The sequence below is a fragment of the Symphalangus syndactylus genome, chromosome 23 (assembly GCF_028878055.3).
Source record: "Symphalangus syndactylus isolate Jambi chromosome 23, NHGRI_mSymSyn1-v2.1_pri, whole genome shotgun sequence".
NCBI lineage: Eukaryota > Metazoa > Chordata > Mammalia > Primates > Hylobatidae > Symphalangus > Symphalangus syndactylus.
This window is the reverse complement of record NC_072445.2, coordinates 45909535-45937183: the sequence shown is the minus strand read 5'-3', so window position 1 is coordinate 45937183 and position 27649 is coordinate 45909535. Positions and strand designations below refer to the sequence as shown.

At 41.0% G+C, this 27649-nt stretch overlaps 1 protein-coding gene across 4 annotated transcripts in view; it reads right to left on the bottom strand.

Annotated features, from left to right (window-relative positions):
- The window catches only part of RIPOR2 (RHO family interacting cell polarization regulator 2), a 139241-nt gene extending 115822 nt beyond the window's left edge, over positions 1-23419 (bottom strand). For all 4 annotated transcript variants that reach the window (XM_055263637.2, XM_055263638.2, XM_063632707.1 and 1 more), the window contains exon 1: positions 22916-23419. In XM_055263637.2, the coding sequence (XP_055119612.1) occupies positions 22916-22976 (61 nt within the window). In that variant the 5' untranslated portion in view covers positions 22977-23419. The remainder of the gene's footprint in view (positions 1-22915) is intronic.
- Positions 23420-27649: the final 4230 nt, after the last annotated feature.

Sequence of the window (27649 nt, the reverse complement as noted above, 5' to 3'; positions counted from 1 at the left end):
GCCTCAAGGGGCTGCTTGAGGAAGATAAATGTGAACACCTGCTCTCGTTTGTTCTCTGCACACAAGACGATGGCTAAGTCACAATGAGGATAAGCCCTGGACATCTAGAAGAGCAAACGTACGCAGGCCTCTCTGAGAAGTGCCTCTCAGCTGTGGGGTTTGCATTCACAGAGGAATTCAAGTTCAACAGCTGTAGGCCATGTGCCCCTGCATTTCATATCCTAATTCACAGACATTCGAGCCTCTTCACCACTGAGAATACACTCGCCCACTTGTCGGCAGTAGATACTATTCAACTCAAGTGCCTGGTGGAATACAAATATTGGACTGGCGATTTCAGTGTTTGGAGAGTTATTGGTGTTGTTACTATGTTATTTTAATTGTTTTTGAGGACTGTCTTACAGAAGGAAGAACAATTATTCCCCAGAATTAGAATAAAGAGAAGTGATTCAAGATATAATCTGTGGGATTTGAGTCAAAATAGAAGCAAATGTGGTGCCTACTAGCTATTGACTGTTAAATGGATGTGTGACTGATGGAGACAGATAAATCTCCTTTGGAGGGAAAAAGGGAGGGAGCTGAGCACTGGGGCTGATTGCTTGCCAGCCTTCTGTTAGGAACATAGACCAAACACCTCTTTAGGTCTCTTCCAGCTGAGATCTATGAATGTAAGGCCTTGGAGCAAAAGGACAAGAAATGCAAGCATGTGAACTTGGTATGCATAGCACCAAATGCAGGCGAGCATGTGAAGATAAAGCATTCCCTGATGCATTCTGACAATTATCATGTTTATCAGAACACTGCTTCCAAGGATGTTAAGCTCTCAACTTCAAATATTCACCCCAAGAAGGCTGCTCAGATTATTCCAGCCCTTTCCCTCTGATCTTTCCCTACATTGCCCTTTAGTGTTCTGAATAGTTTGCATCGTATTACTGAACTCATGGTCTTATGGAACACACCATATAGGTTATATAGCCCAATCCCTATAAGCTAGAGATAAACCTATAAATAATTTTCAATTATGTATATGCTGCTTTATAGGCAACATTTCAACAACTATTTCCTGGATGTTCACTATTTGAGTACTTAGAATGGGACTTTATGAAGTCATCCACAATTTATATGTATACTATCAACTGTCCAAAACTGGACTCCTGATTCCACATCACAGCAATGCCCTTCCTCACCTTAAATCTACTCCTCCGGAGGAGGGTGGAGCCAAGATGGCCGAATAGGAACAGCTCCGGTCTCCAGCTCCCAGCCCCAGCGACACAGAAGACGGGTGATTTCTGCATTTCTGCTTGAGGTACCGGTTTCATCTCACTAGGGAGTGCCTAACAGTGGGTGCAGGACAGTCGGTGAAGTGCACTGTGCGCGAGCCGAAGCAGGGCGAGGCATTGCCTCACTCGGGAAGCGCAAGGGGTCAGGGAGTTCCCTTTCCTAGTCAAAGAAAGGGGAAACAGACGGCACCTGGAATATCGGGTCAGTCCCGTCCTAATACTGCGCTTTTCCAACGGGCCTGGAAAACGGCACACTAGGAGATTGTGTCCCGCACCTGGCTCGGAGGGTCCTATGCCCACAGAGTCTTGCTGATTGCTAGCACAGCAGTCTGAGATCACGCTGCAAGGCGGCAACGAGGCTGGGGGAGGGGCGCCCGCCATTGCCCAGGCTTGCTTAGGTAAACAAAGCAGCCAGGAAGCTCGAACTGGGTGGAGCCCACCACAGCTCAAGGAGGCCTGCCTGCCTCTGTAGGCTCCACCTCTGGGGGCAGGGCACAGACAACCAAAAACTCAGCGAGAACCTCCACAGCCTTAAATGTCCCTGTCTGACTGACAGCTTTGAAGAGAGTAGTGGTTCTCCCAGCACGCAGCTGGAGATCTGAGAACGGACAGACTGCCTCCTAAAGTGGGTCCCTCACCCCTGAGCAGCCTAACTGGGAGGCACCCCCCCAGTAGGGACAGACTGACACCTCATTCAACCGGGTACTCCTCTGAGACAAAACTTTCGGAGGAACTATCAGACAGCTGAATTTGTGGTCTCACGAAAATCCACTGTTCTGCAGCCACCGCTGCTGACACCCAGCCAAACAGGGTCTGGAGTGGACCTCTAGTAAACTCCAACAGACCTGCAGCTGAGGATCTTGTTTGGTAGAAGGAAAATTAACAAACAGAAAGGACATCCACACCAAAAACCCATCTGTACATCACCATCATCGAAGACAAAAAGTAGACAAAACCACAAAGATGGGGAAAAAACAGACCAAAAAAACTGGAAACTCTAAAAAACAGAGCACCTCTCCTCCTCCAAAGGAACGCAGTTCCTCACCAGCAACGGAACAAAGCTGGATGGAGGATGACTTTGATGAGTTGAGAGAAGAAGGCTTCAGACGATCAAACTACTCTGAGCTACGAGAGGAAATTCAAAACAATAGCAAAGAAGTTAAAAACTTTGAAAAAAAATTAGAAGAATGGATAACTAGAATAACCAATGGAGAGAAGGGCTTCAAGGAGATGATGGAGCTGAAAGCCAAGTTTCGAGAACTACGCGAAGAATGCAGAAGCCTCAGTAGCAGATGCGATCAACTGGAAGAAAGGGTATCGCTGATAGAAGATGAAATGAATGAAATGAAGAGAGAAGGGAAGTTTAGAGAAAAAAGAATAAAAAGAAATGAACAAAGCCTCCAAGAAATTTGGGACTATGTGAAAAGACCAAACTTACGTCTGATTGGTGTACCTGAAAATGATGGGGAGAATGGAACCAAGTTGGAAAACACTCTGCAAGATATTATCCAGGAGAACTTCCCCAATCTAGCAAGGCAGGCCAGCATTCAGATTCAGGAAATACAGAGAACGCCACAAAGATACTCCTCAAGAAGGGCAACTCCAAGACACATAATTGTCAGATTCACCAAAGTTGAAATGAAGGAAAAAATGTTAAGGGCAGCCAGAGAGAAAGGTCGGGTTACCCACAAAGGGAAGCCCATCAGACTAACAGCTGATCTCTCAGCAGAAACTCTACAAGCCAGAAGAGAGTGGGGGCCGATATTCAACATTCTTAAAGATAAGAATTTTCAGCCCAGAATTTCCTATCCCGCCAAACTAAGCTTCATAAGTGAAGGAGAAATAAAATACTTTACAGACAAGCAAACGCTGAGTGATTTTGTCACCACCAGGCCTGCCCTAAAAGAGCTCCTGAAGGAAGCACTAAACATGGAAAGGAACAACCGGTACCAGCCCCTGCAAAAACATGCCAAATTGTAAAGACCATCGAGGCTAGGAAGAAACTATAGCAACTAACGAGCAAAATAACCAACTAACATCATAATGACAGGATCAGATTCACACATAACAATATTCACGTTAAATGTAAATGGGCTAAATGCTCCAATCAAAAGACACAGACTGGCAAACTGGATAAGGAGTCAGGACCCATCAGTGTGCTGTATTCAGGAAACCCATCTCACGTGCAGAGACACACATAGACTCAAAATAAAGGGATGGAGGAAGATCTATCAAGCAACTGGAAAACAAAAAAAGGCAGGGGTTGCAATCCTAGTCTCTGATAAAATAGACTTTAAACCAACAAAGATCAAAAGAGACAAAGAAGGCCATTACATAATGGTAAAGGGATCAATTCAACAAGAAGAGCTAACTATCCTAAATATATATGCACCCAACACAGGAGCACCCAGATTCATAAAGCAAGTCCTCAGTGACTTACAAAGGGACTTAAACTCCCACACAATAATAATGGGAGATTTTAACACCCCACTGTCAGCATTAGACAGATCAACGAGACAGAAAGTTAACAAGGATATCCAGGAATTGAACTCAGCTCTACATAAAGTGGACCTAATAGACATCTACAGAACTCTCCACCCCAAATCAACAGAATATACATTTTTTTCAGCACCACACTGCACCTATTCCAAAATTGACCACATAGTTGGAAGTAAAGCTCTTCTCAGCAAATGTAAAAGAACAGAGATTATAACAAACTGTCTCTCAGACCACAGTGCAATCAAACTAGAACTCAGGATTAAGAAACTCAGTCAAAACTGCTCAACTACATGGAAACTGAACAACCTGCTCCTGAATGACTAGTGGGTACATAATGAAATGAAGGAAGAAATAAAGATGTTCTTTGAAACCAACGAGAACAAAGACACAACATACCAGAATCTCTGGGACACGTTCAAAGCAGTGTGTAGAGGGAAATTTATAGCACTAAATGCCCACAAGAGAAAGCAGGAAAGATCCAAAATTGACTCCCTAACATCACAATTAAAAGAACTAGAAAAGCAAGAGCAAACACATTCAAAAGCTAGCAGAAGGCTAGAAATAACTAAAATCAGAGCAGAACTGAAGGAAATAGAGACACAAAAAACCCTTCAAAAAATTAATGAATCCAGGAGCTGGTTTTTTGAAAAGATCAACAAAATTGATGGACCGCTAGCAAGACTAATAAAGAAGAAAAGAGAGAAGAATCAAATAGATGCAATAAAAAACGAAAAAGGGGATATCACCACCGATCCCACAGAAATACAATCTACCATCAGAGAATACTACAAACACCTCTATGCAAATAAACTAGAAAATCTAGAAGAAATGGATAAATTCCTCGACAAATACACCCTCCCAAGACTAAACCAGGAAGAAGTTGAATCTCTGAATAGACCAATAACAGGTTCTGAAATTGTGGCAATAATCAATAGCTTACCAACCAAAAAGAGTCCAGGACCTGATGGATTCACAGCTGAATTCTACCAGAGGTACAAGGAGGAACTGGTACCATTCCTTCTGAAACTATTCCAATCGATAGAAAAAGAGGGAATCCTCCCTAACACATTTTACGAAGCCAGCATCGTCCTGATACCAAAACCTGGCAGAGACTTAACCAAAAAAGAGAATTTCAGACCAATATCCTTGATGAACATTGATGCAAAAATCCTCAATAAAATACTGGCAAACCGAATCCAGCAGCACATCAAAAAGCTTATCCACCATGATCAAGTGGGCTTCATCCCTGGGATGCAAGGCTGGTTCAACATATGCAAATCAATAAATGTAATCCAGCATATAAACAGAACCAAAGACAAAAACCACATGATTATCTCAATAGATGCAGAAAAGGCCTTTGACAAAATTCAACAACCCTTCATGCTAAAAACTCTCAATAAATTAGGTATTGATGGGACGTATCTCAAAATAATAAGAGCTATCTACGACAAACCCACAGCCAATATCATACTGAATGGGCAAAAACTGGAAGCATTCCCTCTGAAAACTGGCACAAGACAGGGATGCCCTCTCCCACCGCTCCTATTCAACATAGTGCTGGAAGTTCTGGCCAGAGCAATCAGGCAGGAGAAGGAAATAAAGGGTATTCAATTAGGAAAAGAGGAAGTCAAATTGTCCCTGTTTGCAGATGACATGATTGTATATCTAGGAAACCCCATTGTCTCAGCCCAAAATCTCCTTAAGCTGATTAGCAACTTCAGCAAAGTCTCAGGATACAAAATTAATGTACAAAAATCACAAGCATTCTTGTACACCAATAACAGACACACAGAGAGCCAAATCATGAGTGAACTCCCATTCACAATTGCTTCAAAGAGAATAAAATACCTAGGAATCCAACTTACAAGGGATGTGAAGGACCTCTTCAAGGAGAACTACAAACCACTGCTCAATGAAATAAAAGAGGATACAAACAAATGGAAGAACATTCCATGCTCATGGGTTGGAAGAATCAATATCGTGAAAATGGCCATACTGCCCAAGGTAATTTATAGATTCAATGCCATCCCCATCAAGCTACCAATGACTTTCTTCACAGAATTGGAAAAAACTACTTTAAAGTTCATATGGAACCAAAAAAGAGCCCGCATCGCCAAGTCAATCCTAAGCCAAAAGAACAAAGCTGGAGGCATCACGCTACCTGACTTTAAACTATACTACAAGGCTACAGTAACCAAAACAGCATGGTACTGGTACCACAACAGAGACATAGATCAATGGAACAGAACAGAGCCCTCAGAAATGATGCCGCATAGCTACAACTATCTGATCTTTGACAAACCTGACAAAAACAAGAAATGGGGAAAGGATTCCCTATTTAATAAATGGTGCTGGGAAAACTGGCTAGCCATATGTAGAAAGCTGCAACTGGATCCCTTCCTTACACCTTATACAAAAATTAATTCAAGATGGATTAAAGACTTATATGTTAGACCTAAAACCATTAAAATCCTACAAGAAAACCTAGGCAATACCATTCAGGACATAGGCGTGGGCAAGGACTTCATGTCTAAAACACCAAAAGCAATGGCAACAAAAGCCAAAATCGACAAATGGGATCTCATTAAACTAAAGAGCTTCTGCACAGCAAAAGAGACTATCATCAGAGTGAACAGGCAACCTACACAATGGGAGAAAATTTTTGCAACCTACTCATCTGACAAAGGGCTAATATCCAGAATCTACAATGAACTCAAACAAATTTACAAGAAAAAAACAAACAACCCCATCAAAAAGTGGGCAGAGGACATGAACAGACACTTCTCAAAAGAAGACATTTATGCAGCCAAAAAACACATGAAGAAATGCTCCTCATCACTGGCCATCAGAGAAATGCAAATCAAAACCACAGTGAGATACCATCTCACACCAGTTAGAATGGCCATCATTAAAAAATCAGGAAACAACAGGTGCTGGAGAGGATGTGGAGAAATAGGAACACTTTTACACTGTTGGTGGGACTGTAAACTAGTTCAACCATTGTGGAAGTCAGTGTGGCGATTCCTCAGGGATCTAGAACTAGAAATACCATTTGACCCAGCCATCCCATTACTGGGTATATACCCAAAGGACTATAAATCATGCTGCTATAAAGACACATGCACACGTATGTTTATTGCGGCACTATTCACAATAGCAAAGAGTTGGAACCAACCCAAATGTCCAACAACGATAGACTGGATTAAGAAAATGTGGCACATATACAGCATGGAATACTATGCAGCCATAAAAAATGATGAGTTCGTGTCCTTTGTAGGGACATGGATGAAACTGGAAAACATCATTCTCAGTAAACTATCGCAAGGACAAAAAACCAAACACCGCATGTTCTCACTCATAGGTGGGAATTGAACAATGAGAACTCATGGACACAAGAAGGGGAACATCACACTCCGGGGACTGTTGTGGGGTGGGGGGAGGGGGGAGGGACAGCATTAGGAGATACACCTAATGCTAAATGACGAGTTAATGGGTGCAGGAAATCAACATGGCACATGGATACATATGTAACAAAACTGCACATTGTGCACATGTACCCTAAAACCCTAAAGTATAATAAAAAAAAAAAAAAAAAAAAAAAAAAATCTACTCCTCCAGCAGCCGTCTTCGTTTCAGTAAAGAGCAATGTTATCCTTCCAGATGCTTAGGCCAAAGCCCTGGAATCATCCTTGACCACTTTTTCCCATACTCCCAGTATTCAGCCAGTATCAGGCCAGGTAAGGATCCCATGAGCTCTTCTGGAATATGTCAGTAGTCTTCTAACCTGTCTTTGCCCCTATTCCCCCATCTTTCTTTCCAAGACAACAGTCAGAATGATCCTTTTGTAAGGTAAATCACATTGCATCACTTTGCTCAACACTGGCCGATGGCTCCCCATCTCATAGAGTAAAAACTCAAATCCTTACAGTAACCTATAAGGCTTTACAGGAGCTGAACTCCCCAAAACCTCTTAGATCTCTCTCTCTTTTTTTTGAGGAGACAGTCTTGCTGTCACCCAGGCTGGAGTGCAGTGGCATGATCTCGGCTCACTGCAGCCTCTACCTCCTGAGAACAAGCAGTTCTCTTGTCTCAGCCTCTCGAGAAGCTGGGACTATAGGTACGTGCCACCACACCTAGCTAATTTTTTTTTTTTTTTTTTTTTTTTTAGAAGAGATGCTGTTTCGCCATGTTGGCCAGGCTGGTCTCAAATACCTGATCTCAAGTGATTCTCCAGCCTTGGCCTTCCAAAGTGCTAGGATTACAGGCGTGAGCCACCATGCCCGGCCTTAGATCTTCTACCGTTCTCTGCCTTGCTCACATTGGTTTCCTTACTATTCCTGGAACACTCTCCCCAGACCTCCATATGTTCAGACCTTGACTTCAAACCTCTGGGCATTTGTCAGTAAAGTCTTCCCTGACCACCATGTCCTATTCTGCCCACCCTGCACTTAATTTTTTCCCATAACACTTATCACCCACCCCTTCCCCCACCCCGACGTACTGTATTTTTATAGGCTTGCCTATTGTCTGTCTCCCTTCTCTGCAGTATAAATTCACAAGGCTGGGACTTCATTATATTCACTGCTGTATCCCGGGAGCCAGAACAGAACTGAACCAAGCATATGGAAGACTTTCAATTGATATTCTTTCTTTTTTTTTTTTTTTAAATTTGAGACAGTCTGTCTCTGTCGCCCAGGCTGGAGTACAATGGTGCAATCTCGGCTCACTGCAACCTCCACCTCCCGGGTTCAAGCAATTCTCCTGCCTCAGCCTCCCGAGTAGCTGGGATTACAGATGTGTGCCACCAGGCCCAGCTAAGTTTTGTATTTTTTAGTAGAGATGGAGTTTCACCATGTTGGCCAGGCTGGTCTCGAACTCCTGACCTCAAGTTATCCGTCCTCCTCGGCCTCCCAAAGTGCTGGGATTACAGGCATGAGCCACCACGCCTGGCTGATATTCTTTAAATGAATAATAATAAAAAAAACCTTATTTATATCCCTAAATAGCTCATAAGCTCCCAAGGGAGACACATCTTCTAGTTATGCTATTCATCTCTAGAGGAGCCTCAGAAAGTGCTAATCTCAAAGTATTTTTGCAGAGTTCCTAAAACTGATGCCCAGCTAGGAAGAAATTAAGTAGCAAGAATCCCATACGTAACTCTCACATATGCTGTTATAAAGGAAACAGTCTTTCTAAGATTGTATCAGATATGCTTAACCTTGGTCAGCGTCAGCTCCCTAGAACCACTTCTATTTTTTGTGGAAATTCAGTTCCCTACTGTTAAATTTACCTGGCTCAAGAAAAACCAACTGCTCTGCAGATCCTCAGGAACTGCCTGGTACTTTCCTGTTTTTTTTTTTTTTTTTGTACCCATTCTGAACTCTTTAAAAAAAAAAAAAAATGTGGTAAGGGGCCAGGCACAGTGGCTCACGCCTGTAATCCCACAAATTTGGGAGGCTGAGACAGGTGGATCATTTGAGGTTAGGAGTTCGACACCAGCCTCGCCAATGTGGTGAAACCCTGCCTCTACCAAAAATACAAAAATTAGCCTAGTGTGTTGGCGTGCACCTGTACTTCCAGCTGCTCCAGGAGGCTGAGGCACAAGAATTGCTTGAACCAGGGAGGCAGAGGTTGCAGTGAGCCAAGATGGTGCCATCGCACTCCAGCCTGTGCAACAGAACAAGACAGTCTCAAAAAAAAAGGTAAAATACACATAACATAAAATTTACCATCTCAACTGTTTTTAAGTGTATACTTCAGTAGTGTAAAGTTCATTCACACTGTTCTGCACCAAACTCCAGAACTCTCTCATTTTGCAAACCTGAAACTCTATGCTCATTAAAGCAATTCCCTACTCTCTCCTCCCCACAGCCTCTGGCAATCACCATTTATTTATTGTTTCTATAAATTTGATTACTCTTGGTACTTCATAGAAGTGGATTCATACAGTATTTGTCTTTTATGACTGACTTATTTCACTTAGCATAATGTCCTCAAGGTCCATGCATATGGTAGCAGGTGTCAGCATTTCATTCTTCTTGCAGGCTGAATAACATTCCATTGTATGTATATACTGTACTACATTTTGCACGGGTGGATGCTTGAGTTGCTTCCACCTTTTGGCTATTGTGAACAATGCTGCTATGAATATGATATACAAGTATCTTTTCAAGACTCTGCTTTTAATTCCTTTTGGTATATACCCAGAAGTGGAATTGTTGGATCACATGGCAATTCTATTTTTAATTTTTTTTAGGAACTGCCATACTGTTTTTTGTAGTGGTTGTACCATTTTATATTCCCACCAAAAGTGGCCAAGAGTTTCCTAACTCTTCAATAGCAAGATTTTTCTCCCTCACAGCAAGTTAGAACTGCTCAGAGGCTGGGCGCGGTGGCTCACTCCTGTAATTCCAGCATTTTGGGAGGCTGAGGTGGGTAGATCACTTGAGGCCAGGAGTTTGAGACCAGTCTGGCCAACGTGGTGAAATCCCCTGTCTACTAAAAATACAAAACATTAACCGGGGGCGTGATGGCACGTGCCTGTAGTTCCAGCTGCTTGGGAAGCTGAGGCATGAGAATCACTTGAACCTGGGAGGCAGAGGTTGCAGAGAGCCGAGGTGGCACTACTGCACTCCAGCCTCGGCGACAGAGTGAGACTCTGTCTCAAAAAAAAAAAAAACAATAAAAATAAATAAAGAAAGAACTGCTCAGAAATGCCTCACAGAGCTCAACATTCCTGCCTCTTGTAATGCGTAGCAACCAGGACCCATGTGGCCCCTCCAAATGTGCATGGGTGTGTGTGGCAGTGCTTTTAGCGCTCTCCTGTTGTGTCTGTTTTGAAAAGCCTTCCTTGTTCTTGAATTAACATGCAGGCTGAGCAGACACATGCTGGTCTGCTTTACAGACATGGGGCAGTGGGCAAGAGCCAGCACTGTTTTGGGATGATCAAAGCTCTGCTAATCCCATGTAATCTCCTAACGTAAGGTAACGCATTTCCAATTTGTGGTTTCTTCGGGATATGCTCCCTGAGGTCTGGCACCATCACTCCTTGGTAAACTGGGACTTGCGTGTGTGTAAAAGCCAAAAAGACAGCTTTGAGTCATGCTTGCCTATCATTCATTATCATTCATTATGGTTAGGTCTAAGGGCTTCAGATCTTGGAGGTGTGTGAACTTGAAGCATCACATGGCAGAAAGAAGTCCCTTGAAATGTTGCAGAGGTGTAAATAGAAAAGACCCCTTGGACACTTGCTGTGTGCTATCTTCTTTCACCTGATTTACTGTTGGGCTGAGAGAAAAGATCCTTAGTCTTACGGTGTTTCTCCTTTTATAGGATATTGCCTTCTGTTCCCTCCCCAACCCAAGGCATACTGTCTTAGCCACCAATTTTTCATCATCCTTCCAATTGGTATTACAGAGCAATGTAATATAATGACAGATATTCTCTTTAAAAGAGTATTAAAATAACCATAAGAAGGGATAAGTCCCTTCCTACATGGGGCTTTAATAATGATAAGACCCTCCCAGCAGACATGAAAAGGAGGAAAGATGATACAAAAGGGGAAGAGGAAGAGAGGATTACAAAACTCTCAATGACCTTAAGATTTGGAAGTTGATGACATAGACTAGAAGTTGGTAGGCTTTTTCTGTAAAAAGCTAGATAAATATTTTAGGCTTTGTGGGCTAAGTGATAAAAATGAGGAAATTTTATAAATATATATAATAAGAAAGAAAATAAAATTTCACATATTGTTATTGACAAAATTCAAAATATAATTGAGTACTCTAAAAAATGGTCTAGTAAGGAGAAGAATGGAATTCTTTTCCTTTGGGATAATGTTTTGCTTAATTGAGATTCTAGGTCAGTGATCCCTATCACCAAATTAATTGCAAATGTTCATCTGTGAAAAACCATTCTTATCTTGCAGGTAGTTGGCTGGATCTGGCCTGAGGCCATGACTTATCCATCTCCACCTAGACCAAGAACAGTGCAGAAAGCCACTGACTCACTGTGTGCAGTTCTCAATGTTACCTGGTGGGTCATAAAGGCATAAACACCTATCTTTCTGGGTGTGTTATCAATATTAGGAAGACTCACGGGGCTATCTCTGTCTTCTGCATTGTAGTCCTTGTTGTAAAGGACAAGCTGTGTTGTCTTTTTGCATAGGGCAGATGATGCTTCTGACCCACCATCAGTTGCCTTTCCAGAAGTGTAGAGAATTTAGGTTCAGGCTGGGCGCGGTGGGTCATGCCTGTAATCCCAGCACTTTGGGAAGCCGAGGTGGGTGGATCAGGAGGTCAAGATATCGAGACCATCCTGGCCAACATGATGAAACCCCGTCTGTATTAAAAATACAAAAATTAGCTGGGCATGGTGGTGCGTGCCTGTAATCCCAACTACTCAGGAGGCTGAGGCAGGAGAATCGCTTGAATCCAGGAGGCGATTGGTTGCAGTGAACCAAGATTGCACCACTGTACTCTAGCCTGGTGACAGAGTGAGACTCCGTCTCAAAAAAAAAAAAAAAAAAAGTTAGGTTCATCCATTCTTGGTCTATTCTGCTGCAGCTGATACTGTTTTCAACCTACCTAACTAATTATGTGCCCTCTCATAACTTTTATGAGTGGTACTCAATAAATATTTGTTAATGAGCTCACAGAGGATTGATTCTATTCACTCTTTCTCTGTCCCATGTACATGTGGTATTATTATGAAGCAACTGAGCTAATTTTTGTCCTGTACATTTGTATAAAATTAATGTTTACACACAAATACACATAAACAGCTTATCATTTTTTTCAGGAAGTTTTATCACTGAAAATATTTTTAAAACAATGGAATCTAAAACAAAAACAAAACACCACTAGTGGGAACATTGTAGAGGCTTCATTTAAAATCTTAATTGCTGTCCTAAAATACTGTAATATATAAAACATTAAAGTTTTCAGTGGGTGTTATCTTTAAATTAGAAATGTTTTAACAAATACAGAAAGTTCAGCTTTTCTCAGATTACGTTTTTAAAAGAACTCTGTAAAGTGGTGATGGGGGAGGCAGTGCCTCTGATGTGTTTACCACAAGTAAATATTTACTCAGGAAATAGGTCCTGCATACTGTTAAAGATATGGTTAAAGATATGATTTTCACCTCTAGCATTGCTGGAGGAGGCAAGGGGCCCCTCTATACAATAAAACTGCCATAGTATGTGTTTCTCCCTTGGATACCCAGAGAATTTTCAGGTGGAGACCAGATTGATTAAAGCAATAGCACATGGGTAAGTAATCATGTATGTATTCTGTGCCAAGCAATGGGGTTATTCTCAGCCCTGCCTTGGTCACATGGTGGAGATCAGATAGCAACCAGGTTTGCTAATTCATGAGCCAGAGGTACCTCTATATTCTCAGGAAAGCATTTGAGGTGAGCAGTCGCAATAGCTGTGCTCTAATCCACTGTGTCTTTTATTAAGCCAGCTCTTCCTAACAAAGGCCAGGAATAGAAGAGGGGAATTGTATAAATTTGGGGGGCTGAGACAGCTGAGAAAATAGCTGTTAAATAATAACTGATATTTATGTAGTAAGCCCTTATGGTTTTCAAGTATATCATACATTATCTCCCTTTAAACGCAGCAGTTTTTTGAGTGGTTAATCATCATCATCATCACCACCACCAACATCATCATCATCAGCAGCATCACCAGCATCATCATCTCCACCATTACCATCATCACCACCACCATCATCATTACCACCACCACCATCATGATTATTATAATCATCATCATCTCACTACCACCACTATCACCACCACCATCACCACCACAACTACAATCACCACCACCATCATCACCACCACCACCACCATCATCATTACCACCACCACCATCATGATTATTATAATCATCATCATCTCACTACCACCACTATCACCACCACCACCACCACCATCATCATGATTATCATCATTTCACCACCACTACCATCACCACCACCACCACAACTACAACCACCACCATTATCATCACCACCACCATCATTATCATCATCACCTCACCACCACTACCATCACCACCACCACCATCATGATTATTATAATCATCATCATCTCACTACCACCACTATCACCACCACCATCACCACCACAACTACAATCACCACCACCATCATCATCACCACCACCACCATCATCATCATTACCACCACCACCATCTTGATTATTATAATCATCATCATCTCACTACCACCACTATCACCACCACCATCACCACCACAACTACAATCACCACCACCATCATCACCACCACCACCACCATCATCATCATTACCACCACCACCATCTTGATTATTATAATCATCATCATCTCACTACCACCACTATCACCACCACCACCACTGCAACTACAATCACCACCACCACCATCATCATCATTACCACCACCATCATCATGATTATTATAATCATCATCATCTCACTACCACCACTATCACCACCACCACCACCACAACTACAATCACCACCACCATCACCACCACCACCACCACCACCATTACCACCACCACCATCTTGATTATTATAATCATCATCATCTCACTACCACCATCACCACCACCACCACCATCATCATTACCACCACCATCATGATTATTATAATCATCATCATCTCACTACCACCATCACCACCACCACCACTGCAACTACAATCACTGCCACCATCATCACCACCACCACCATCATCATGATTATCATCATCACCTCACCACCACTACCATCACCACCACCACCACTACAACTACAACCACCACCACCATTATCATCACCACCACCATCAACATTATCATCATAATCATCATCACCATAACCACCACTACAACCATCACCACCATCACCATCATAACCAATACCACTACCACCACCATCATCATGATTATTATCATTATCATCACCTTACCACCACCACCATTATTATCTCTATAACCGCTACCACCACCATCGTCACTACCACCAGTCCAACCACGACCGCCACCGCCACCATCATCATCAATATCATCATAATCATCATCACCATTACCACCACTACAACCACCATTACCATCACCTTTATTATCATCATTTTCACTGGAAAAAGGAAATTGAATCTTCTCAGGGGTTAGGTAATTTGCCTAAAGCCAAACAACTAGTAAGTTGAACTAGGTTTTATGAGTTCAAATATTTTGCTCATTCCACAGCATATATGCTACTTTCCCTCAGTTTGGAAGTCTGGAAGCTAAAAATCAAAGATTTAAAAACAACAGTGGCTTCAGAATTTCTGTATGCAAAGTACCCAGTATAGCAATATGGTTAGAAAAGGGGTCTGGGCCTTCTCTAGAAGCTGTTTGCAGAGCAACACGTGATTTTTTTACTCAGATTGTAGAATGCAGACCACTCAAAATTGCAATGTTTTCTTTAAAAGAGCTTTTTATTATGCTTTCTATTAAGATTTAAAATTTTAATTGATTTTTCAGTTTTTAGAGATGCTTGTGGAGATTAATAGGGGTGTGTCATGTCCTACCTCAAAGACATTCTTGGTACCCCTCAGCATATGAACCACAAGTTGAAGGAGAAGAGTTTGTTTTTCCTAACATTTTAGTCATGTAATTTATCTGAAGGCGGTTAAGACAGTTAAGAGTGCCTTCCACAAATCATATCTGCTTATTTGAGTCTTTGGTATATTTTTCTTTAAATACCATTCTACTAGTGTATTTTGCTGTTAAAAATAGAAAGAAAATTCCCACCATGGAAAATGTTTTCATATTTGTTCTCTCTTAGAGATTTCTGAAGTTCAATTTATAGAGAATAAAAGAATTATACTCAAAGGCTCAGCCAGCTGACTCATCTTGTGATCTGAAAGGCAAGTTATCTTTTTGTTACTTCTTACACTGAATGAACAGTTTAGAATGAATTCAAGAGGGAGAAGGGACCAGCTGCTCTTATGCTGTTGCTGTGTGAGTGATATAGTATAAATATTTAAACCTATAACTCCCAATAATTCAAAGGCAAAGAAAGAAGAATCTGTGGAGAAAAGTAGCACCATAACCTCATCACCTTCCAGAAGGCAGCAACGTCTTTCTTCTCTTTATTTTATTTAGAAATAATTGCTGTCTAGGGCTAAACTTGTAATATAGCTGCAGACGAAATAACCCCAGGATCTCTTCTCTGTTCCTATTAATGAAAATCTTTACAAAGCTAGATCCATGTGTTTTCTCTCTTCCTCAGTTTGGAAAAGAGACATCTTACCACCCCAAAAAGTTCACATGTTTCTCACATTTATATTTTAAGTTTCAAGAGTTTTACTTTGTATCCATCACTGTGTCCTTAAGTATCTTCTGCCTGAAGCATTTTTTAAGCAAACTGAGACACGAAAAAATTGAAGATAGAGAAAGCCAACATGTGAAAGAATGATGATATAAATTATTATTAATTTGCCTTCTGGAGAAACACTACCCATTATATCTGGCTTTTGATTGCTATCACAGCATAGGTCGAAATCTTTCTCTTAAAAATATCTGAAAAGGATAAAGTAAATTGTTCTTTTTTTTTTGGAAGGAATATTCTAAATGATAAGATATGCTCTGGCTACACAGCACAAAGTAAAGTGGGTTTTTAGCTTACATGATCTGATTTGTCTATCGACAAGAATTGAACAGTTCAGGTTCTTGACACGTGCCTCTTCAATCTAGAGTGTGCAGATGCTATGGAATCATCACCCTCGTAGTCAGCCAAGCACATCCACATTTCAGGGTCCTAGAAACTAGCACCTGACACAGCCTGGACCATACTGAATGATGAGGAAGTACAAGAGTGTTTACTGTCTCATTAGCACCTGCATTTCTAGTTTCATTTTCTTCTTTCCATTTTCACTTGCTAGGACCATTTACTAGTTCTTTTTTTCCTCTCCAACTTTTCTCTGTCCTTCTGGTACTTGAAAGAGTCACTTTAATTTGTCTCAACTAATACCTTTTCTCCTTTAAAATATCTTCCAAAATCAACTGAATTTTAAACATTTTAGTTAAACATCACAGCTTTTGGCAAATAATTAGTAGATAAAATTTTGTCATCTGAAAATAAATGAGAAGTTGAATAAACTGACATTTGCTTAGCACAATAAAATATAGAAGGCAGGCCGCGCATGGTGGCTCACACTTGTAATCCCAGCACTTGGAGAGGCCTAGGCGGGAGGATCACTTAAGGCAAGGAGTTTGAAACCAACCTGGGCAACATAGTGAGAACCTGGCTTTACAAAAAAATAAAAAAATTAGCTGGATATGGTGGTGCACACCTGTAGTCCCAGCTACTTGGAGGCTGAGGCAGGAGGATCCCTTGAGCCCAGGAAGTTGAGGCTGCAGTGAGCTACAATCACACCACTGCATTTCAGCCTGGGTGACAGAGTGAGACCCTGTCTCTTGAAAAAATACAGAAGCATAGTTTACTAGATAAATCACATCTTTTTAATAAATATGTTGGCTTGTGTAAGTGAAGTGGCTTCTATCAAAAAGAGAGGTGGGAGGGTAATCCTCCAAATTTATTTTAATATTTTGGTCGCAACAACTACACATTTCTTTTTCTTTTTTTAAATTGTCATAGCTACAATGAGTATGCATGTACTTTTAGTTTTAAACTCAAGCCTGATAGAAGACATACTCTAGTATATCTTACACACACCATTCCTAAAAAGTTAAGACTTGGCTGGCTGCTCATAGAGATATTAAAATAAACATCTAAAATGTTTTACTTGTAATATTGGGCCCCTTTTGGCATTGGTCTGATCTAAACAGGTTACTCTGAGGTCACTGGGGGCCATAAATCAGGGGGGTGGACTGGTGGCTAAGACAGCCTGCATAGCTTTAGTTCAATGTGCTATTTTAGTTTATGCCCCTGCAATGACACCATCTCTTTGGCACCAGCCAAAGAAAGCTTCCTAGACATCTATGGGCAGAGAATGTTTTGCATTAATCCAAGGCAGAGGTCACACAAGCATGAATTACTGTGGGGAGGTCTTTGTCTGCTCCAGACCCTGGGACAAATAAAGTGGGGAAAGTGACTTCCAACTAAAGCATTTATCCAGGAATTTGGGGGTGGAAATTGATCCAAGCAATCTTGGCAAATCGTGAAAGCAAAGAGTGACCAATTCTTTTCAACCCAGGAAACTAGGGCAGCTTCTTTCTGCCCCTTTTCCAATCCCATTTTTGGGTCCACTTGAGAAACCCAGATATTTTTTGAGAAAGATTCAGCATAGTTAAATAGCAATGCTTGTATTTATTTATATGTTATAAAATGCGGCATAATCACACAAAAATCTCCAATCCTCTCTAGCCAAGGCTTATATACTTTTACATTTGATTTCTCTTACTTTTTCCATGGAGGGTATGACTTAACCAGTCTGAACTTTCAACATTTACTAGTTTTGTACATAATATGAATTTAATTGCTTTTTTCCCCTTTCTTCTTTCTGTTAATTTTGGAAGGGGCAAATACAATTCAGGAAACAATATCAAAATATTCCAGATTATACCAGATTGCATAATTATTTACCTATTAAAAGAAAAATACTACCTTGGTTTGTTTTGTAAACAGCCTACATGGAAAGACAAAAAAAATAGGTATTTATCCTAATTACAATTCTTTTTTTTTTGGTAAGTGTTTTGTAGTCTTCTTGCTCCCTCTGACCTGAAGTTCCCTTTGAAAAGGAAAAAGTGCTAAGTTACTTGGGTGGAGAAAGGAGAGAGGCTTGGTTCAAAAGTGACTGGCAATTTTTTTCCACCCAGCTGTTAGTCTCTTTAAGAGCAACAGGCAGCTAATGGTTGAGTGGACTTCCTTTTGCCAGTTCATCTCCATCTGGGAGAGTTCCCCTCCTTTGTGGAGGTTGAAACAACTTTCTCAGACACAGTTATCCAGGACAGGAGAAGTATTCTCATGCTCAGCTGCACTCTACCAGCTCTGGGGGACATTTGAAAATCTGACAAATGCTTTGTAGTTTCTTGTGATCTTCAAGCATAATCTTAAAAGGCATGTAAGTGTCCAGGAAATACAAGAACCTGAGAAATACTTTGCACACTTACTGTGAACTTGGGGTGTTTTATTATTCTAATCATTACACCTGACAACAGATAACTGCGCAGTGCTGAAAATGGAGGCAGGGACAGGTTGCGTTTCTAAGGAAAGAAGCAATTGCAGCTTTAACTTGTGCCAAGGAGTAATTTTGGCTGCTAAAATACTCACTGACCACCACCTGGTGAGCCGTTTGCTCCCAGAGATGAATTCTGTTCTGTTCTTGAAAGCAGGATAGGAACCTACACTATGCATGGCCCTTCTTTTTTCCTTTTTGCAATTGTCATCATCATTGTCATCATCAGCAGCAGCATTGTTGTAGTCATTACCATTATTACCCATCCAGTTATTTCCACTAACACTGACCAGACTGGCTGTCAAGATCACACAGTGACAAAACAGATGAAAGCCCTTTAATTTGATAAGTTTGAAACAACAATGGGAAAAGAGTCTGTAATGCTAACTACCGGTTTTTCAGTACCCTGATAATCATATGAATCATTTCTCCAGGAAAGATTAAGCCTACTTGATAGTAACCATTTTCTAAATGACATGATGATGTTGTTAGGAAAGCAAACTTAAGAGTGTGTGTGTGTGTGTGTGTGTGTGTGTGTGTGTGTGTGTATGAGAGAGAGAAGAAACAGACAGGAAGAGACAGAGAGAGAATAGACATTGAGATTTGTAGTGTGTAGGTGAATGCCTTTTCTTTCTCTTTGTCTCTCTTTCTCACTACATGCAACCCTGTTTTAGAACAAGAGCAGTTACACACCACTGCTCTGAAGTTCTGTGAACCTTAACATTTCCTTTAACCACAAAAAACAATTGCTGAAGCAAACCGGATCTCAGAAAGGCAGTTTAAAAAATACATTGTGAGCATGACTCATTGACTCATTTTTTTCTTCCCAGATCTTTACAGTGTCCATATATCTAAATGGATTTATATATACTTTTAAGCAAATGAACCTAAATTCTAAATCTGTGTAACCTCTAGGGGAAAGGGATCTTAAAAATGTGTCAATTGCAAGGAAATATGGTTGCCCTAATAACAAGCTTCTGGGCATTTTCCTTTTTTTATGTTACAGAAAACTCATTGTACCAAAAGCTTTCTGCTTAGGCATGTTAAGTGAGCTGAAAGCATGCGTGAATCCTAGAACAAGCGTGAACTTTTATAGGTAGATACATCATTTTGAAGTAAAGACTGGGTAGTAGAATGCTCAGAGAATGTGTAATCAGTCCCCTTGTTTCAGAAGAAGAATGAGGCTCAAAGAGGATAAATGACTTGCCCAAGATCCTCCAGCTATACCACAGCAGGGGCAAGGCTACATCTCAGACTCCTAACAACTTGTTCAGTGCTGTATCTGCCACACTGAAGTTCTGTAAATAAGTCCTATTTTGAATCTGAGGTTAACCAGACATGTGAAAAAATGGTCACTATTCTATAAACCCATTTTTGTAAGTGGATAATAGGGATTAATATGTATTGAGTACTGACCACTATTCTAAAAGCTTTCCCTATCATAGCACTTAAGCCACACACAGCCATGTGAGGTTTGGACTCCATTTTATAAGTGAGTAAACTGAGGCACAGAGCGATTAGGTAACCTGCTTAAGGTCACAAGTGAATTGGTTAGCAAAGCCCAGACCGTGCAATTCCAGAGCTGAAGCTTTTGACTGTTACCCCACACAGAGCTTGCTTCAAATGAGGCACCAGCTGGACATGCTTTCACAGAAATTGCCAAACATGAGCTACGGCTCTGAAAACTGAATAAAAATACACTGGATGTTGGCCTTGCAAGGATTTTCTCTTTAATCTTTAGGGATTAAGTTAAATGAGATAATCAGTTTGGAAAGGATAAAGCATACCACATTGAAGTGCAACGCAAACATTGTGAATCTACTATGAAGACAATCTGTACAACCGATAGGTATTTCTGTCCCACTTCACCATTGAGGAGACCAAAGTTAGCTTGTATGGGTACCACGAAGCAGAACCAGAATTTGAGTCTGAATCTCATTTGGCTCCCAACTTATCAACCTGCACTACCTCCCTCACTTCCCACCTCAGAGCTAACTGGTTACTTAGCTACCTGGAACCTGGGGACCTCAGCCATTCCACTACAACATGGTTATTGAGGTTACAATAATCACCTTGGAAATGATGAATGCTCAGGAGAGAGAACACACAGGTTCATCTAGCCCTGCTTTTTCTTGACGCTTCCCTTCAGGATGGGGCCACCCGTAATCCAGAGTGCAGTGCATCAGCCTATAGAGGGCGCTCTTAAGTATCATAGCCAGATGTAAAAGAGCAAAATTCCTGTAGGCAAAGAAACGTGGGCTGGGCGTTTTGGAATGCCATTCCTGGAGGGAGGTGTGGGTGAATGATTGCCAATTTTTCCGTTCTAAGCTTATCTTCATAGTTGTGAGCATTTTTCAGATCTTAAAAGGAGTTAGTATCTAAGTATAAATTTTCTCTTTAAGGTGTTTGCTTAAAGAGGAAACACCTTCAAGAAGTGAAAGCTGAAGAATGGGGCCTAAGATCAAACTTTAAGGTATTGGTGGCTCTAAATGCCTGCCATCAAAGTAACACAACAGAATGATAATTTGGTAAACAGCAGTGAAGCTCAATAGATATTCTTCAAATTGATTTAAGTTGTGATAAAAACCCAACTTATGATTTTAAATATTTCTGTAGCTAGAACAACATAGCAGAAAGACAACATCAAAATATTAACAATGATTACATTCTACATGACTAGATTACAAGGGATTCTTTGTGACACTCTAATTTTTCTTCAACGAACTTGTATTGCTTGGGTAATTACACATACACAAAAACCTTACTACTGCTCCTTTTAAAAAATTACTGAATAGAGTTTTTTAAAAATTTGCTAGACATAATTTCTTGAGGAAAATAACCAAATTCACGAGATTCTTAAGTCCAAATTTCCTTTATTTAGGCAGCTCCAAATTCTAAAAAAGCTTTTGCCTATAGCCCAATCTCATAGGCAGCATTTGAACAAAACATCCATCCATGACTGGATCATCCCTTTAAAATCACAACCTTTAAAGTTAAATTCCAGTGGATAGGTCAAGTCATGAAAGAGCAGCAAGATGAGAACACAAAACTGAGCCGTGCCAGTGGGGATTGGAAGCTACCAGGGCTCTAGTATCCCAACTTGGGAAAAAAGAAAATGGGAAAAGGGAATGGAGGGTTGGAGTGCCAAGTATGTGTGAGGAAGAGTAAGAGAGAAGGACCCAGGCCGGGCATGGTAGCTCATGCCTGTAATCCCAGCACTTTGGGGGGCCAAGGAGGGTGGATCACCTGAAGTCAGGAGTTCAAGACCAGCCTGGCCAACATGGCAAAATCCCATCTCTACTAAAAATACAAAAATTAGCTGGGCACGGTGGTGGGCGCCTGTAGTCCCAGCTACTTGGGAGGCTGAGGCAGGAGAATGACTTGAACCCAGGAGACGGAGGTTGCAGTGAGCTGAGATTGCACCACTGTGCTCCAGCCTGAGCAACAGAGCAAGACTCTGTCTCAAAAAAACAAACAAAAACAAATAAACAAAAAAAAAAAAACAAAAAAAAAGAGAAGAACCGAGAGAGAGAGAGACAGAGAGAGAAAGAGAGAAGTGCAAATCAAAGCAACATGGTACCATGAAAAACCACTCCTGGTCCATTTGTTTAACTTCTATCCTAGCAGCCCTGCTGTGCTCAAACCATTGTGACAGGCTTTCCTTAAGGTGTTAGACAAGAGATAGCACAGAAGAGAGACAAGGCAAAAAATTTAGTACTATTTTCCAGCCTAAACTAATCCTTTATTTTAGTCATGACTTTAAAAAATGTATTTGCGGGAATGACTCAACCCCTTGTTCCACCCCTTGCCTTGTGTATTCCTTTAGTGCCTAAGTTGATATCTGCAGCCACTATCTCACTCAGGATGCTTCATTTTTATCATTTCAAAGTACTCAAGTCCTTGCCCAAGCTGGGCAAAAGTGTCCAGTGGTGTCAAAACAAAGCAAAGCAGACCGGAGAGCCTCCTGCCAGAAAGATGCATTTACCTTCACCAAAAACATCATCCTCTTCATCGACCAGGAGCTCCTCAGCATCAAAAAACTGCATCTTGCAGAGGACAGGCGCGAGAGGCTGCAGGCAGCAGCCCAGGCAGTCTCAGCAGTCACACTGCTGACCGAAGTGATTTCCTTTCCTCGGGTTGCCCAAGCCCTCTGGAGAGCAGCTTCCGCATCTGCCCTGAAGAAAGCAGTTTCATTCATATGAATAGGCTTTCTTGAGCCTTTTGAAGAGTGAATCCCAGGTGGGGTAATTCTCACCACTGAGGAGAAAGAATTTTTTGAAGGGGGCTGCAGATCCGTTTGGATGTGAATACAGATATCACTCAAAGTCTGAATGCAATGAATTCTATTTCAAAGCAACAACTTTCATATTTCCTTAAAGAGGAAGGTGGGCGCTTAACTTTCTTGCTTATGAATTTGAACACAATGGGTTGTGTTGAAAGAGGGAGTTCACATTTCTCATATCTTGGTTTTGCTTCAATGACAATTTATCTGAAAGTAAAGCAAGCCACTATGTTAAACCAAAGCAGGCATTTAGAGGACAGAGCTTTTATTTTGCTAATAGTCGCATTTTTCTTTTCTTTACTTTTCTTTTCTTTTTTTTTCAAACCTCTTGCATTTAAGGATTGGAAACTTTACAGCATTTAAACCAAACTGAACCATATCTAGGCTTTCTGTGGCTCGATTAAATCTATAGTCAATGAATAGGTAACTGGTTTTGGTCAAACATCTTACATTTCACAATATTTACTCAGTTTGATACTTCAGACGGTATCACTAAAGGAGAAAGAAGCAAATGTAACTCAAAAAGCAGTCCTCCCAAAGGAATGAGTAACCACTGAGCTTCTACGCGAGCACCATTGGCTGGCATCGCCATATCGAGCTACCCAACGTGTGCCAAATTCTGTATGGCTGCACAAACAAACACACATCTCTCTGAGTAATACTGACACTTCATTTTGGGGTTTCCCAGACCATTCCCCTGTGTTGTAAGATCTCTTAGGTGGCCAGAAGCTTAGAAAATGCAAATGGAGATGACACGGAGGAGCTGTTGACCCAAGGTGTTTATTTTTGGCACTTTATTTACTGCATGGTTTTGAAGATACTCCCAGTGTTACTCTAGAGAAACTGTCCCCTCCTCCTGTAACTGCAACCTTGAAATCGCACCATTTTCTCCCAGAAGAGACTATGGACAACAGGGTTGGAGAAATCCAGCAGTGAGAAGGGATCACCCCAGAGGAATTCAGGAATCAGACACTGAGGGTTAACTGAGCAGCAACAGTCAGTTCATCCCTGCATTGGTGGCTGCAGCAGTTCCCAAAGACAGTGTACAGCTTGGGTCCTGCTGGGATCACCAGTTGTTGTCAATCAGGGCTGGAACCATCCTTAAAGGAGAGCTTGGAAATGTCTGGGGTGTTTTGGGTGGAACAATGACTGGGGGTTATTACTGGTATTTAATGTTGTAGCACTCAGGGGCCCAGGGATGTCAACCTTACTGTAATGCATGGAACAGTAGCTCAACAGGAAGAACTGTCCAGCTCCAAATACCAATAATGCCCACCTTGAGACACACTGAGAGGCAGAGAGCTGGAGTTATCCTTTTCTCTAGCTCTCCTTTGCATCTTCCCTTTCTGACCCTTCTACCACCCCCTACCATGATCCCCACTTGAATGATGTTTCTGGCCAAGGGTTGCACTTAGTTACATAAATTAAATTAATTAAAATGGGCCTAGGTGTAGGAAATTTGGAGTGGACTAGAGCTCTCTTTTGTGTGGTTGGGATAAGAGGATGGGTGTCCATTTTGATAATCACTACATTTCTCAACTACTGTCCTATGTCCTTTAATCTCCACAACTTCATGAGGTGGGTGCTATTATCCCATTTTACAGATGAAGCAATGGGGGCTCTGAAAGCTTGAAAAACTTTCCTAAGATCAGGCAGCTAGTGAGTGGCAGATTTAACTAACTCCAGAGCTCACTCTGTTACCTCTTGTCTGGACAACTTTATGGGAGTGACTTCACACAGTCTGGGTCACTGCAGCATCCCCGTGGCTCCTGGGGACCTGCACTACCTCCCTCACCTCCCACCTCAGAACTACGTGGTTACCATGTGAACCTGGGGGCCCCAGCCACTCCACTTCAAAAAGTTAGCATAACCTCTCTAGGCCTATTTTATTATTTTAAGTGGGTGGAATTGTGTCTCCACTATTGAAGTCATATGTTGAAGTCCTAACCCCCAGTACCTCAGAATGTGACCTTATTTAGAAATAGGGCCATTGAAGATATAATTAGTCAAGATGAACTCATATCATATTGGAGGAGGATGGGTCCTTAATCCAATATGATTAATTTCCTCATAAAAAGGAGAGATTTAGACAAAGACATAGACATAGGGAGGATAGTATGTGAAGATGAAGGCAGAGATCCATAAGCCAAGGAACACAAAAGATTGCCAGTAAACCACCAGGAGCTAGGGGAGAGGCCTACATGAGAAGAGGCCTACATGAGATTCTCCCTCACATCCCTCAGAAGAACCAATTCTGCTGACACCTTGACCTTGGACTTCTAGCCTCCACAACTGTGATGCAGTAAGTTTCTGTTGCTTAAGCCACCCAGTTTGTGGTACTTCGTTACAGCAGTCCTAGAAAACAATACACTTTCTCATTTGGCTTGTTTTGAGGATTAAGTAGGATAATTTATGTAAAGAAGCTGACACAGTACACGGTACACAGTAAATACCCAGTTATAATTATACACCTAAGTCTCTCACAGGGAAGCCTAGGATATTTCCCTAATTGAAGCCTCAATGGGGATAGAGAATGAGAAGTCACCATGCTCCATATAAAAACTCAATAACCCTTAGGAAGTTTCCCTCAGTCTCCTCTTCTCCAATTTAGATATCTCAGAAACATAGCTTAATCATCTCAAAGGACAAATCACAAACGCCACCATGAACTCCTTGAAAGCACAGAGTATAGAAAACATGGTTCTTGCTCTCCAAAGTTTACAATTACCTTAGAGGGATATGACATACATGCATGATGTGTTAACTAAAAAGAAAAATTAATAAATTACAGGTGCATGCATCAATATGGATGAGTTTTAAAAACATAATATTGACTTTGAAAGGCCTCAGAAAATTATAAATGGTATAATTATATTTATGAGTGTCCAAAATGAGCAAATAAAAAAAGTAATTGCTAACACTTACAGAGTGCCAGCAACAGTTCTAAGTGCCTTGATTCACTTAATTCCTATATCAACCCTAAGATATAGATATATTTATTATCTCCATTTTAGTTTAAGTCCCAAGAGGTGAAGTGATCCACCTGAGGTCATACATTTGGTAAGTGGTAGAGGTACTGAGATTTGATCCCAGAGTCCACACTCTTAAACACCAGACTACACGATCTCTTATCTATGTAAAGTCTAAAAGAATGCTGAGATTATATACAATTTTAACAAAGTGCAATAAACTGTGAAGAAGTGACTAGACAAAGGAGGCAGAGTAGGGGAGTGGGCTCCTAAGAGTGGTAAGTTGTGGGAAGGTAACTAGGAATGTATGATAGCTAAGGATTGTTATGCAGACTCATCTCTCATATCAAGAGGACCATGAGGCTTAGTCGCCCAAGATGGGAAATAAAACACCTTTACAAGTGGAAATTTATGGCACTTAAAGCAGAAAGGAGAAGGGCAGAAGATTCTTTCTCAAAAATAGCTCAAAATAGTGCTTATGCTAAAGCAGCATATTTTGGGGGACACATTCTGATCCCCTTCAAATCCATATTAGAAAAGAAAGACTAAAGATAGGGAAATTCGGTGCTTAGTTAAGGGAGATGTAGGTCACAGAGAGTAGTTTTCACTAAGAAATGAAGAGTAAGTCTGGAACAACAATGAAAGAATCTTGCTTTTCAGTGATTGAGGCAAACAGCTCCAATAATTGGATTTGGGGAAGAGAACAAAAGTACAGATGAACCAGTATAAGGCAACTACTTTGATCAAATGCTGATTTGTGACAACCTGTGCTAAATTTAACAACAGAATTTCAAGGTCATAAGCACAGGAACATAGCAAAGCTTTCATTCTCCAAACAGCTGGTGCTCACTTTGTGCCATACTAGGTCTGTGAATTACATGATATGAAAGGTCTGGTTCTCGCTTTGTGAAACTTTACTCACTTCATTCATTTGGAGAATAGTAATGAATACCTACTATATTTCAGGTACAGTGTGAAATATTTAGGTAAATATATAAGTGACAAGGCATGTGTTATGTTGAACATATGAATATCAACACAGTATTATTATTTTGAGTTATGAGAATTGAGGCTACAATAATCAATGATTTATTAATTTAAAATATTTCTGCATAGTTTGCTGTTTTGAAAAAAAAAAATACCACCTGTGAAGCGTGTACAGAAGGAAGCCATACTAGTGGAAAAATTTCATCATCCAACGTGGGCTTTTATTCCAACAGAAGAGCCTCACAGTCTTCTATCTGTGCTTCTGGAGAATTTCCCACTCCTTTCAGAAAGTGTTTTAAAATACTTAATTTTCAGATATACAAACTTCTGAACAGGGAGAAAAATCTGAAGTAATTAGGAGCAAAATGTTCAAAACAGAAAGGAGAACAAAGTAGGAGAGAGGAATTGAAACTGTGAGGAGTGGTAGGAATCAGGAAAGAAAAAGGTGAAAAAAACCACAGAGTCAGAAATAATCTTATCT